Source organism: Grammomys surdaster, unplaced genomic scaffold (genome assembly GCF_004785775.1).
Source record: "Grammomys surdaster isolate TR1022 unplaced genomic scaffold, NIH_TR_1.0 362, whole genome shotgun sequence".
Classification (NCBI taxonomy): Eukaryota; Metazoa; Chordata; class Mammalia; order Rodentia; family Muridae; genus Grammomys; species Grammomys surdaster.
This window is the reverse complement of record NW_021604781.1, coordinates 1,153,175-1,165,777: the sequence shown is the minus strand read 5'-3', so window position 1 is coordinate 1,165,777 and position 12,603 is coordinate 1,153,175. Positions and strand designations below refer to the sequence as shown.

Below are 12,603 nucleotides of genomic sequence, written 5' to 3'. Positions count from 1 at the left end.
GAGGGTAGGAGGAATAAAAACAGTCTGGCGACTTGGCCTTTTGCAGAATGTGGGGAAGTTAATGAAGCAAGGACAAACAAGGAGGGCAGGGCGGAAGCAGCCCCATTGTCCGGGAGCCCTGACTTTCCTTGCCTCTCACACAGAGGGGGCCACAGCCAGTGAGTACAAAGCTCTGATGACCGAACTCAAGATCCTGACTCACATTGGCCATCATCTGAATGTGGTCAACCTCCTGGGAGCCTGCACCAAGCAAGGAGGTAAGGGAGAAGGGGAGGCCTGCACCCCCTGTCTTGCTGAGAGGGGAGCTCTCAACTCACGCAGCTCCCTCCCCTCACCCTGCCCCCAGAAATGGCCGCCCAGTACTTCATTGGAAGAAAGCCACTCCCTTTTAGATATTCTAGGTCAAATGGAGGGGCTTTTCTCTCAGGATGACTGGGGTGGGGGTGGGGTTGAACGTGAGAGGGTAAAGGTTTAAGACTACACACCCCCTGCAGCTTCCCAGCAACCCCACAGGGTGGAATCCCAAGAGGAGGTAACATAGGAAACAACCAGAGGGGCCCCTCCTTTCTGATCAGCTCTCAGGACAGGCCTTAGCCACCAGGACAGATAACAGGAGCATGGCTGTGCTGTACACTGTAGAGCCCCAGTATGTCCTTGCAGGTCTTTCTTCCTCTGTGGCTAGGTGAATACTTGGGTATAGGTGTGAACGGATCATTAAGTCATGCCAGGACCAAGGAGTTGTACACATAAATGGTCTTCAATTTTGCTAATGCAGAAAGCAGGGGTGGAGGGGCATGGGTAAAAAAAGAAGCTAGGGGAATAGAAGGAGGACCTAAGGCTGGAGAGGCCGGAAAGAGAAAGAGTCCTAGTGAACTAGACAAGGCCCCCATAGCTTCTGACCTTGCATAAGCCTTCTTCAAGCACCTGCCCCAGTGACAGCATTCTGTCTGCCTCAGCATAGTACCTGTGAGATGTGCACATCTGAGGCTGGGCAGCTGAGTCCCAGCAGACCTGCCCCTTGGTGGGGAGACCCCAGCTCTGGAAGTAACTTCCTTTCTGGAATCCTGAGGAACGAGGGGGTGCTAGCAGGATTCAAAAACCAGTAAAGTACGGATAGTAACTGAAAGATCACATTACCAGAGGGACAAGCTCTATCCTCAGGGAGACTTCAAGAGACAGCAGGTACCTGCCTTGGTACTTTCCTCACGGTGGCCTGTGGAGTTTGCTGGTCACTAGCTTCTGGACTTCAGGGGTCATACCCGCTTTCAAACGGAAGTAGTCCTGTGCTATTGGGGAAGCAGGGAGCAGGACACAGAAGACTTCCATGGTGCCACCCAACACCCTCAATACAAATTGGCTTCCTTCCCCTCAAACTGTTTTTCATTGCAGAAGGGTAGGAAGAAGGCAGGCAGCCTCTGTGTACAGCATGGCTTGCCCTCTTTGAATAGTCAGAGTAGGGAAAAAGAAAGAAGGAGTATTTTGTTCTGTGACATTTAAATATCTTTGTTCATAAAACTTTATTGGAGCAGGGCCATGTTCTTGGTTACATTAACAAGGCCTGTGTTGGTACCACAGAGGCTGAATCCAGTCGTTGATTCATGATCTCTAGTCTCAGGTGCACCCTCAGGCCCTACACATATAAAAACAGTTGGTTTGAGGTCTTGAGGGCTGATCAGAAGCTGTCGAACCTGGTGTGTTTGAGCATGTACTGTTTGGGCTGCAGGGCCTCTGATGGTGATCGTGGAATACTGCAAATACGGAAACCTGTCCAACTACCTCAAGAGCAAACGCGACTTATTCTGTCTCAACAAGGTAAGGATTCACCCTGGTCACTCTCTGTTGCTGTGGTTTATGTGTCCTGACCACAGTCCATCTCTGAAGGAAGGCAGGGCAGGAACTTAAGCAAGGATGACAGAGGAACCCTACTTGCTGGCTTGCTTAGTTACCTTTCTTATATGGCTCAGGCCCACCTGCCTAGGGGATGGCACTGCCCACTGTGAACAGGCCTTCTACATTAATCAAAACTAAAAAAAAAAAAAAAAATCCTTCCACAGACATGCCCACAGGCCACTATGATGAAGAGAGCTTCTCAGTTAAGGTTCTCTCTTCTTAGGTGACTCCAGATCACATTGTGTCACATTGACAAAACTAGCCAGACCTGGATTTTAAAGGTGGAGCTGTTTTTAATGGCAGCACTTGTGTTGCCATAGAGATTGGCAAGCATAATTCTTTTGTCGGGTGAGAGTAAAGTCTCACTATGTAGCTTTGACTGGCCTGGAACTCCATCTGCCTCTATCTCCCAAGCAGTGTATGTGTGTGTATTGTTTGTGTGTGTGTATGTGTGTGGTTGTGTATTTGGTATGTATGTATATGTGTGTGTTGTGTGTGTGTCTATGTGTGTGTAATCATATGTATGTGTAGGCGCACTTCACCCATGTATGAATCCCAAAAGTTGTTTTCCTCAGCTGCCTCTCTACCTTAGTTCTTGAGACAGGGCATCTCACTGAACATGGAGCTGGCTGTTTCCTCCAGACTGGCTTGCCAATGAGCCTCTGGGATCCAGCTTCCTCTACCTTCCCTCAGTGCTAGGGAATTTCTGTAGATGCTGGGGATCTGAACAGAAGTCCTCATCCGTGCAGGAGACTTTATGTACTTGTTCCTCAAAGCCATACCCGTGACTATACATAGCCTCACTTACCAGAGGACAGACAACTGGATGGTTGCCTAGTTACTGATAGACCAGCGGTGGGCCAGAACTAGAAATCATTTGTTTGCTTACTCTATTGCTCTCCCTCTTCTATTTCATTATTGTGGTTGTCGTGTATTTGTGTGTGTATGTGTGTGTGTGTATGTGATATGTCTGTGTGTATGCATGTTGTGTGTAGATGTATGTGTGCATGTAATATGTGTAGATATATATGTGTGTGTGTCTGTGTGTGTGTTGTGTGTGTTTTATGTGTATATATGCATGTTGTGTGTGTGTATGGTATGTATGTGTAGTACGTGTGCGTATATACATATATGTGCATTATGTGTGTGTCTCTGTGTATGTGTGTAAATGCACATGTGTGGTGTGTGCACAGGTGCATGCACAGAGGCCAGAGGAAGATACTGGAATCTTGCTTTGTCAGTCTCTTCCTTATTTCCTCAAGCCTGGATCTCTCACTGAACCTGGAGCTAGGCTGGCAGCTAGCAAACCCTGGTCATCCTCCTGCCTCCACTTCACATAGCACTGGAGTTAGAGGTGTGCCAAGCCATTACACAGCTTAAGGCCTGTTTTCTACATGCACACTGGGGGTGGAGTTTAGGTTTCTCTGCTTTCCCAGGGAGTCCCTGCACTCACTGAGTCATTCCTCCCTGACCCTCTGTAACCCTGACCCACTAAATAAAGCTGTGTCAGAATAAAAAGAACATCAGACGTCAGGGAATGAAGCTCAGTGGTAGGAAACTTGCCTGGCTGGTACCAGGTCCTAGGATTGATCCCCAGACCACGCACGCACATACCACATGTATACATGCACATCACACACCACATACACACTCATACACATACACCACACACACACACACATATATACACACACCACATACACACATACCACATACACACAGATACATACACACACCATACACACACCACACATATATACACCATATACACACACATACGTACACACCACATACACACACATATACACACACCACATACACACACACACACAACATACACATAGATACATACACACACACGTCGTGCACACACACACACACACACACACACCCCACACAAAACAAACAATATGGGGGAGACACATAAGTCTTTAAGGACATACCAACTCTGAAGAAAAACCATGGATTCAAACATTGTGGTATGCTCTGTGGTCCCACTGTTGTCCCTCTCCAGGCTGAATTGGTCCAGGAGACAGAGACTGACAGTGTTAGCTAGTTACCAGCATCTGTAAGGAGCACACAGGAGTCAAGCTTGCTGGCTCCACACCCAGACTTTCCAGGTTTAAATTCAGTCAGACTCTTACCCTTCGGGTCCTTGTATTAAGTGACACTAATAATAGAAGCCAGGATGAGACTGTTGAGAAAACAAACTCTTCCCTTAAGCATTCAGTTGTCCCCTTTTGTCATTTCTGATCCACTAGGATGTTGAAGGACGGGGTGTGGCTCACGGGGGAGTTCTTATGCATCACGTGTAAGACTCTGTGTCTGTCCTCTCTCCTGCCTTAGAGAGACAGAGGCAGAGAGAATCAGACACACACACACACACACACACACACACAGAGAGAGAGAGAGAGAGAGAGACAGAGACAGAGACAGAGACACAGAGACAGAGACACAGAGACAGACAGAGACAGAGACACAGAGTTCAATTGAATACAACTAATCTACATGGTTGAATGAACCTTCAGACTTCGAGGAATGGTGCCCATCTCTCCTATGTAGGGAAGAGACCACAGAATACACAGAATACAGCCAGATGTTGCAGTACTTGCCTGCAATTCTAGATGCTGAGCATGGGGGACTGAGATGGGAGGATTGTGTGAGCCCAGGTGTTAGACATCAGCCTGGAAAATAGAATGAGGCCAGGACTGGAGAGATGGCTCAGCAGTTAGGAGCTCTTTCTGCTCTTCCAAAGGTCCAGAGTTCAGTTCCCAGCACCCACATTAGATAGCTCACAACTGTCTGTGACTCTAGCTCCAGGGCATCTGATATCTCTACTCTCAGGGGGCCCCTGTGTTCATATACACATACTCAGATGCACACATATACATAATTTAAATAAATAAGTATATACATATATATGGAGAGAGAGACCCTGTTACAAAAAAGCAAAGAAATACTGGACAGCTGGCCCACTCTTTGATTTTATCAAAGACATGGGTGTCCCACCAAACTGTTGAGAATATACCACACATTCCCCCATTCCATTGTTTGAGACAAGGTCTCACTATGTATCCCTTGGCTGTCCTGGAACTTACAGAGATCTACCTACCTTTGCCTCTCGAGTGCCAGAATTAAAGGTGTGCACCACCATGCCCATATCTCCCCCTTATATACTAGGCTTTCCAAAAATTGGCATCTTAAAGCTACTTGGTGCTTTGTAGCTATATTTGTGGCCAGAGAAGTCAGGAAATCACTAATGGCTGGCAAGATGGCTCAGGCTAGATAAAGAAGCTTGCTGCCAAGCCTGGATGACCTGAGTCTGATCCCCAGAACCCACATGATGGAAGGAGAGAACCAGCTCCAGCAAACTGCCCCTGGCTTCCTCATTCATGCATCCAGCAGACAAACACAAATATATAGTAATGTAATAAAGAAATTGGCATAAGGACACACTAACCATGAGATGAAGAGAGGAGAAAGACCTATCTTGCTTCACTTCCAGCTTTAGACCTTTTCCTGTGAACCCCACTAAATAAGGGGTACAGTGATGCCCCAAGCTTAGAGCAGCACAGATTCCTGTCAGTTCTAATGTCCTAGACTGGGCTCAGGAAGCGCTAAGCCCTCAGAACACTCCAGGGACTTGGCAGGATGGAACGTTTGGGTTTGTGCGTCCTTTGTTTTGAAGAGCTTGCTTCCTTTTGGGGCTATATTTAATGGTTTGCCTCCCTGTGGTACTTGGTGGAGCTGTGTTTTGTGGAAAACTCATGACTATCTGTCATATTTGGAACCTAAAGGAATAGGAAAGAGAGACGGAGGAACAGTCCAAATCCGTCAAGACTCTTAAGTACTCTTTGTGATCAACCCAGTATGCTGCCCCTAGTCCCCAAGTCCGCTAAGTCAACCTGTCTTTGATGGAGAGCTGCTGATAAGCATAGCTGACCTGGGGTCAGAAGAAGGGTAGGGTAACCTGGAGACAGGTTCCACGTAGTAGCTTCTGGAAGGTGTGAAGAAGAAGGCAGTAAGTTTCTAGAGAATAAAATTCCAGACTCCATCTGAGCAAGGATAGCTGCCTCATGGAGAGAAAAATGATGTTCTCTTTGACTGTTTGGCTTTTTAACCTGCCCTGAGGAAAAGGTGTCTGGGATGGGTTACACACAGTATGAATTCCCTTCACTTCTGAAATCCCAGACAGGATTTGGGAAGAGCTGAGATAGCAAAACTCCCTTCAGGGACCTGACAGGAGAGAATGTTTGGATGGGGTGTGTCCCCAGGAGAGTCTATTTTCTGGGTGTAGAAGCCTCTGTACTCTGTATCACAATGTTGCCTGCTGCTGTCCCTCCTAAAGTTTGCTGGGTCTTCTGCTTGCTCCTCGGCGCCCTCTAGTGGAAGGACCACTCCTACTTAGTGACGTCCCAGAAAAGTCAAGGCAGGATACACAGGCTGGTTAATCCTAGTGCTGAACCTCATTCCCTCCCAGGTCCTGTCTAGGTTTTGCCATCTCGCAGGCTGTAGGGTACACAAGCACCTGTGGGTATATACACATGTGAATATACGTGGGCACACAGCTCCGTCTTGAAAGCCTCTGGACAGGATAAGTTTCAAGTGTCAAGCAGTAGATGAATTATTGAAGGTGAAACAGTAGAACATGGAAGTCCTTTCCTACGAGGTACAAACTGTAATATAGTGCCTTTTAGACTAGAAAAATAAAATTCAGGGGAAAAAAAAAAGGATTTGCCCAAGATGGCATGATTAAATAGAGGAGCCAGAAGACTATATAGTGCAGAGGAAAAGCACCGAGATTCTGATGTCCAGAGTGAGTGGCCTTTGCTATTCATGTTAGGATGCGGTGGTGCAGCATCGTCAAAGGGAACCCGAGAGAAAAGTGCCTCACCTCTCCTCTCCCCCAGGAAATCAGAGGGGTTGGGAACTGAGCCACTGCAGGGATTTTCACACCCTGAGTGACTGTTTCAAATTCTGTGTCGCCTTCCAGACAACATGGCATGTGGTTTGAAAAGCAGCTTAGACAGACTTGGGCACTTGCTCAAGCTACATTTCAGGCTTTGCCAATTATTAGCTGTGACTTTGATAACTTAACTCTTCAGAACCAGCATGTGTACAAATTGTTTTATGATGGGGGGAAGGAGGGAGGGAGGGAGGGAGGGAGGGAGGGAGGGAGGGAGAGAGGGAGAGAGAGAGAGAGAGAGAGAGAGAGAGAGAGAGAGAGAGAGAGAGAGGTTTTAAACCATTAGGAATTGCTACTCCTATGGAGGACTGGAGTTCTGTTCTCAGCACCCATATTGGATGGCTCACAACCTGCTTTGACCCCGCTCTAGGGAATCCAGTGACATTATCTAGCTTCTGTAGACACCCGAATGCATGTTTGAATATACATAAATAAAAATAAAATAAATCTATTTTTAAAACAAAACAACAACAACAAGTCATGAGGTGGTAGCACATACCTTTAATCCCCGCACTGGGAGGTAGAGGCAGGCGGATCTCTGAGTTCCAGGACATCAAGAGCTACATAGAAACACCGTCTCGAACCACCCCCACACCTTATAAAACAAAACAAAACAAACAAACAAGCAAACAATTCTTTTGACAATTATTTGCTGGCTCATACTAAGTGTTTATCAGCTGCTAGGATCTGAGGTATTCACTAGGAGCCCAAGCAACAGTACAAAAGATTCTACAGCCTGGGGAATAAGTGCTTAGCACCCTGTGTCCGTTCAGGGCCCAGTGGCATGTCCAATCCAGACGGCATGTCTGCATTGGGCCCCTCTCACTCCCGTGTTTCTCCCGTGTTTCTTGTCTGTGCTAAGGATGCAGCCTTGCATATGGAGCCCAAGAAAGAAAGCCTGGAGCCAGGCCTGGAGCAGGACCAGAGACCCCGCCTGGACAGTGTCAGCAGTAGCGAGAGCTTCCCCAGCTCCGGCTTCCAGGAAGATAAGAGTGTGAATGACGGGGAAGGAGACGAGGGTGCGTATCCACTCCTCCCTGGCCTCCAGCCTGGGGTATTTTTACAACATACTGAACATCTCACACTTTTTTTCCTTTTTTATTTATCACCCTAATAAACATCTTGAGAAGTGGGGTAACATTCTGGGGAGATAAGATTTGAATAAATAATTATCTACATTGTTGCTAATTTTGACAGGAACTGTTCACTTCTCTATGCTCTATCTGTCCTACCAGGTCACACCCATTCCACCCAATATCCATCCCCCCCCTCATTCCCTTCACCACCCTCATCCCCCCAACCCCACAGCCTGGGAAAATATCTCTGATGTTCTGTTGAGACTCCAATTCCCTTGTCAATGAACTGTGGCACCCTTGTTGCTGTGCCTTATACTTTGTGAATATTGTTTCAATAGACTGGGATTTGGTGCAGTCACAAAAATCTTTACAAGATTCTAATGCTCGGTAGATTACAGTGAGATCTCCAAGCAGCCCCTCACCATGGAAGACCTGATTTCCTACAGTTTCCAAGTGGCCAGAGGCATGGAGTTTCTGTCCTCCAGAAAGGTCAGCCCATCTCTTTACAGTTTTTCTGTTTCCTTTGACTTTATTTTTTTTTTAAAAAAAGAATCTTTTTTTTAATACTGCAAATCTCTTTTATAAGCATATGTATACATGTACACACATATATACACACATACACACATACAGAGTGCTCTGTCTTCAGACAAACCAAAAAAAGACATCGGTTCCCATTACAGATGGTTGTGAGCCACCATGTAGTTGCTGGGATTTGAACTCAGGATGTCTGGAAGAGCAGTCAATGCTCTTAACTGCTAAGCCATCTCTCCAGCCACTTCTTTAACTTTCTTAATCAGAGATAAAGAGAGGTTTTGAGTTTTTCAAAAGCGTTTGCTTTACATTTTAAAGTTTGTTTTTATGAATATTATTAAACTTAGAACGTACATGTAAGAGAGAACACACATGTATCTTTCATTTTTCTTCCCTACACCCCACTTTTATTTTGATTTTTTTAAAATGACATCTGAAAAGATACAAATTACATATGTTAACCAATATACATTAATGACGTCAAGTCTCAATGCAATGTGTTGGGTAATGTTTAAATCAGGTTGAATATATTTTTATAACTTAATGGTAAAATATTTGAAAATGCATTCTGCTACTGTCTTGTCTCTTTGTGAGGCCTGAACACACACCTCTGCAGTGAAGCTATTTTTTCAGTATTTGTTTATACTTATGTACTTAACTGTACAGCAGACATCAGCACAATAACCTTGATTTGCTCTGATATGGAGAGGTATCTGGATGGTGATCCCTGGGCCCTGTGGGTAGAATTTAAGGGTAGAGTCTTCATGGGTAGTTTGGACTACACAAACCCAGGAGTGAGATCTTCCACAGTGCCCTCTGGCACACTTCCAAGCTCTCCAGGCTTCATGAAGAAGCAGTCTTCAGTACACCCACATGTGGCTTCTCAAAAACCCTCAGCTGAAGCCAAGTCATGGCCATCCCAGGACCTGAGAGGCTGAGGCAGGAGGATCCCTGGTTACATGTCGACTTGGGTGAGTTCCAGGTCAGCATACACCACACCTCAGGAGTCTCTTAGGTAAATAGCAAACACAGCAAATAAGGTAAACAGCAAACACAGCAAAGCACCCCAAACCACAGCTCCCAGAGATCTGCTCTAAAAGATCGCAGGGGAAATCTCATTCACCGGCAAAATTCAGACTGCCAGTGTGGTTGACCAGTATGCTCTCCATGCAACAGGAGCCTGGCTGAGTTAGAACGAGTCTTTTGGGCCACCTGGACCCCGTACTTGCGCAAGAAGTACATTGTATTTATGGTAACTGGGCGTGTGCTGAGAGATGCTCCCTCTACCACATATAACATGGAACTTAGAGTTAAGGATAATGATACTAGGGCCAGTGAGCTGGCTCAGCAGGTAAGGGTGCTTGCTGCCAAAGTGATGACCTCCTTTCAATCCCAGGACTCACATGGTTGCCCTCAACATGCATGCCATGGTATGTGCATGCTCACATGAGTACTCGTGCACGTGTGCACACACACACACACACACTTAAAAAAAAAAAGAATAATGATCCAGAGTGGATACAGGAAATTAAGCAGCTGGATTCAGGAAGTGCATTCATTACATAACTGTTTTATTATAGTGCATTCATCGGGACCTGGCAGCACGGAACATCCTTTTATCTGAGAACAATGTGGTGAAGATTTGCGACTTTGGCCTGGCCCGAGATATTTATAAGAACCCTGACTATGTGAGAAGAGGAGATGTGAGTGAGCTCGGGTGCTCATTCAACCCATTTCTACCCTGTTGTGTTTAGACCACAGACTGAAGCCCTCGCAAACACACTTCTCAGCAGTCATTCCCCCAAACGCCCATGTGGTTCTGTGAAGATGGGTAGTCCAGAAGAGCTGTGTACCAGAGAACTCTCAGGATGGAATCTTCTCCTCTCTCTGATCCCTGGCTGGGTACCTGTCCTGATAGCAGGATCCCCTGAGACTTGTTAACCTAAGCAGCCAGCTGAACCCTGCAGAGGCCACATCAGTCTCTGCCCACCGTCCCTCTGGGAGTCCCATGTCCCACTGAAAAGAACAGTGTGGCCTCTTCCCCTCAGATAAACCCCAATGATTGATTCAGCAGGTGTCTGTACTTCCGGAAAGAGGGGAGGGTACACACTATCTTGAACCGAGGAAGCTGCTTACCTCCAGGGACGCCTTCCGTGGGACCCATCTCCCTTCTGGCTCATGCTGGCCTCTCTTCCCCATTTGTTTTTGAACATAATGTTATTTGTCACTTACTGGGTGACCTTTAGTGTCCTCTCTTGTCTGGCCTCTGCCAGGAGGCTTCAGATAATAATATCTGGGCTCTCTTGACTGTTCTGCAGAAGGGCTCTCAGACTGCAGGATCTATACCCATCACCTAGCAGCTTTTCTGAACCAAAGCTTGCTATCCTCACCCCAAATCCCTTGATGCAGAAGATCCAGAGGGAGGGTGGGGAGGGTGCAGAGGGTGGGAAGGATGGGGAGGGTGCAGGGAAACTGCTTGGAGTCTGCAGTTTCAACAAGTTTCTGGATCATATTGTTTGGACACCCCTGGAATACACTTTCAGAAACCCTTCTTAGTTACTGTTTCCTTTCTTTTAAATTTTACTTTATGTGTATTAGTGGCTTTCCTAAATGCATGTCTGTGTACCATATGCATACTGTACCCAAGGAGGCCAGAAGAAGATGTCAGATCCCCTGGGACTAGAAGTACAGATAGTTATGAGTCACCATGTGGGTGCTAGGAACTGAACCCATGTCCTGTGCAAGAGCAACCAGCTCTTTACTGATGAGCCACCTCTTAGCCCCTCAGCTACTCTTTTTCTAATAGGGAAACAGCCCTGCTTGCAGTGGAGCTCTGGCCTACAGAGACCATTTCCCCCTGTGTTTCAGTTTGGCCCTCTTTGCTGTCCTGGATTTCAACATCTCTATGTTCCTCTACAGTCGTCTCTCTACTGTCCTGGACATCTTGCTTTGCTTTCCCTACCCCACCCCCACCTCCCAGCTAACTCACTGTGGTCCCTGCTGTCAGAACAGGTCTGCATGCTTGAAATCTAGCCATATAGTCTCCTAAATGGAGAACTTTAATATGAAATCACCTTCCCTCATTCCAGGGATGTGGGAAATTGGATGGGGACTGAAGCCAGAACCTCAGACCTACCAAGCACTGAGTCACTCCTAGCCCCAAGTTCAAGGCTTAACAACCTGTCTTTTTACATAGGGATGTCTTTCAGAATCTTTCCCCTTGGAAAAAATTCATAGGAATAGCTATCAATTTTCAGGGTATTTCCTAATTCAGACATCTTTACTAAACCCTTAGTGCCCCTATGTAGGCAGAGAAGGGACCATGAGAACGCAGCTTCTTTAAGAACCATGGAACAAGGACCTTCTGAGTGTACCAGAGAAGTCTACTTGCCATGCCTGGTCTCCCAAGGCTGGGGGATGCCTCTAATGCTCTCTTAGCAACCTGCTATGTACTCTATGGTTTTCTCTGGTGGAGGAAACTGTAGCTGCTCTGGTTCTTCCTAAGTGTTAAGTGCAAGGGGATCCCTGGGCCCTGGGTGTAGACATTGCTTTTGTTTGCATGCTCAAGGTCCCATTGCTGTCTTCCAGACTCGACTTCCCCTAAAATGGATGGCTCCTGAATCTATCTTTGACAAGGTCTACAGCACCAAGAGTGACGTGTGGTCCTATGGAGTGTTGCTGTGGGAGATCTTCTCCTTAGGTAAATGTGGGGGAGGGAGTGGTTGGAATAGACCGAAAGCAGACGTCTATGTCCTGTGCAGAGCATGCGGTGGACACACCGCACCTTGAAGTCTGTCCTTGAACTCACTGCAAACCCAGGCGGAGCTGCCTGTAGGTGACAGTGTTGGATGTACAAATACCCACGACCATAGAGAGTGTTTAAACCATTGTCAGCAGAGTCAGGTGGCAGGAAAAGTAAAGACAGAGCTGTCAGTTTGTCCTTCACTCCTTTCTCCAATTTCTCCAATGCCAGCTCTCTACGCATCCACTGCCTCAGAGTTTCTTCTCAGGACAGGCCCTGATGTACACAGCTGGACCAGTAGAAGGCATTGTTAGAGGCAGCTGGCTTTGCTGTAGGGCCTTGGTGTAAATATACATATACATATACATATACATATACATATACATATACATATA

At 46.6% G+C, this 12,603-nt stretch overlaps 1 protein-coding gene across 1 annotated transcript in view; it reads left to right on the top strand.

Annotated features, from left to right (window-relative positions):
• Flt1 (fms related tyrosine kinase 1) overlaps positions 1–12,603 on the top strand; it is a 163,012-nt gene that overhangs the window by 134,105 nt on the left and 16,304 nt on the right. The window contains exons 19-24 of the mRNA XM_028779768.1: positions 144–257; positions 1,724–1,812; positions 7,719–7,875; positions 8,324–8,421; positions 10,047–10,169; positions 12,055–12,166. Coding sequence (XP_028635601.1) covers positions 144–257; positions 1,724–1,812; positions 7,719–7,875; positions 8,324–8,421; positions 10,047–10,169; positions 12,055–12,166 — 693 coding nt within the window. The remainder of the gene's footprint in view (positions 1–143; positions 258–1,723; positions 1,813–7,718; positions 7,876–8,323; positions 8,422–10,046; positions 10,170–12,054; positions 12,167–12,603) is intronic.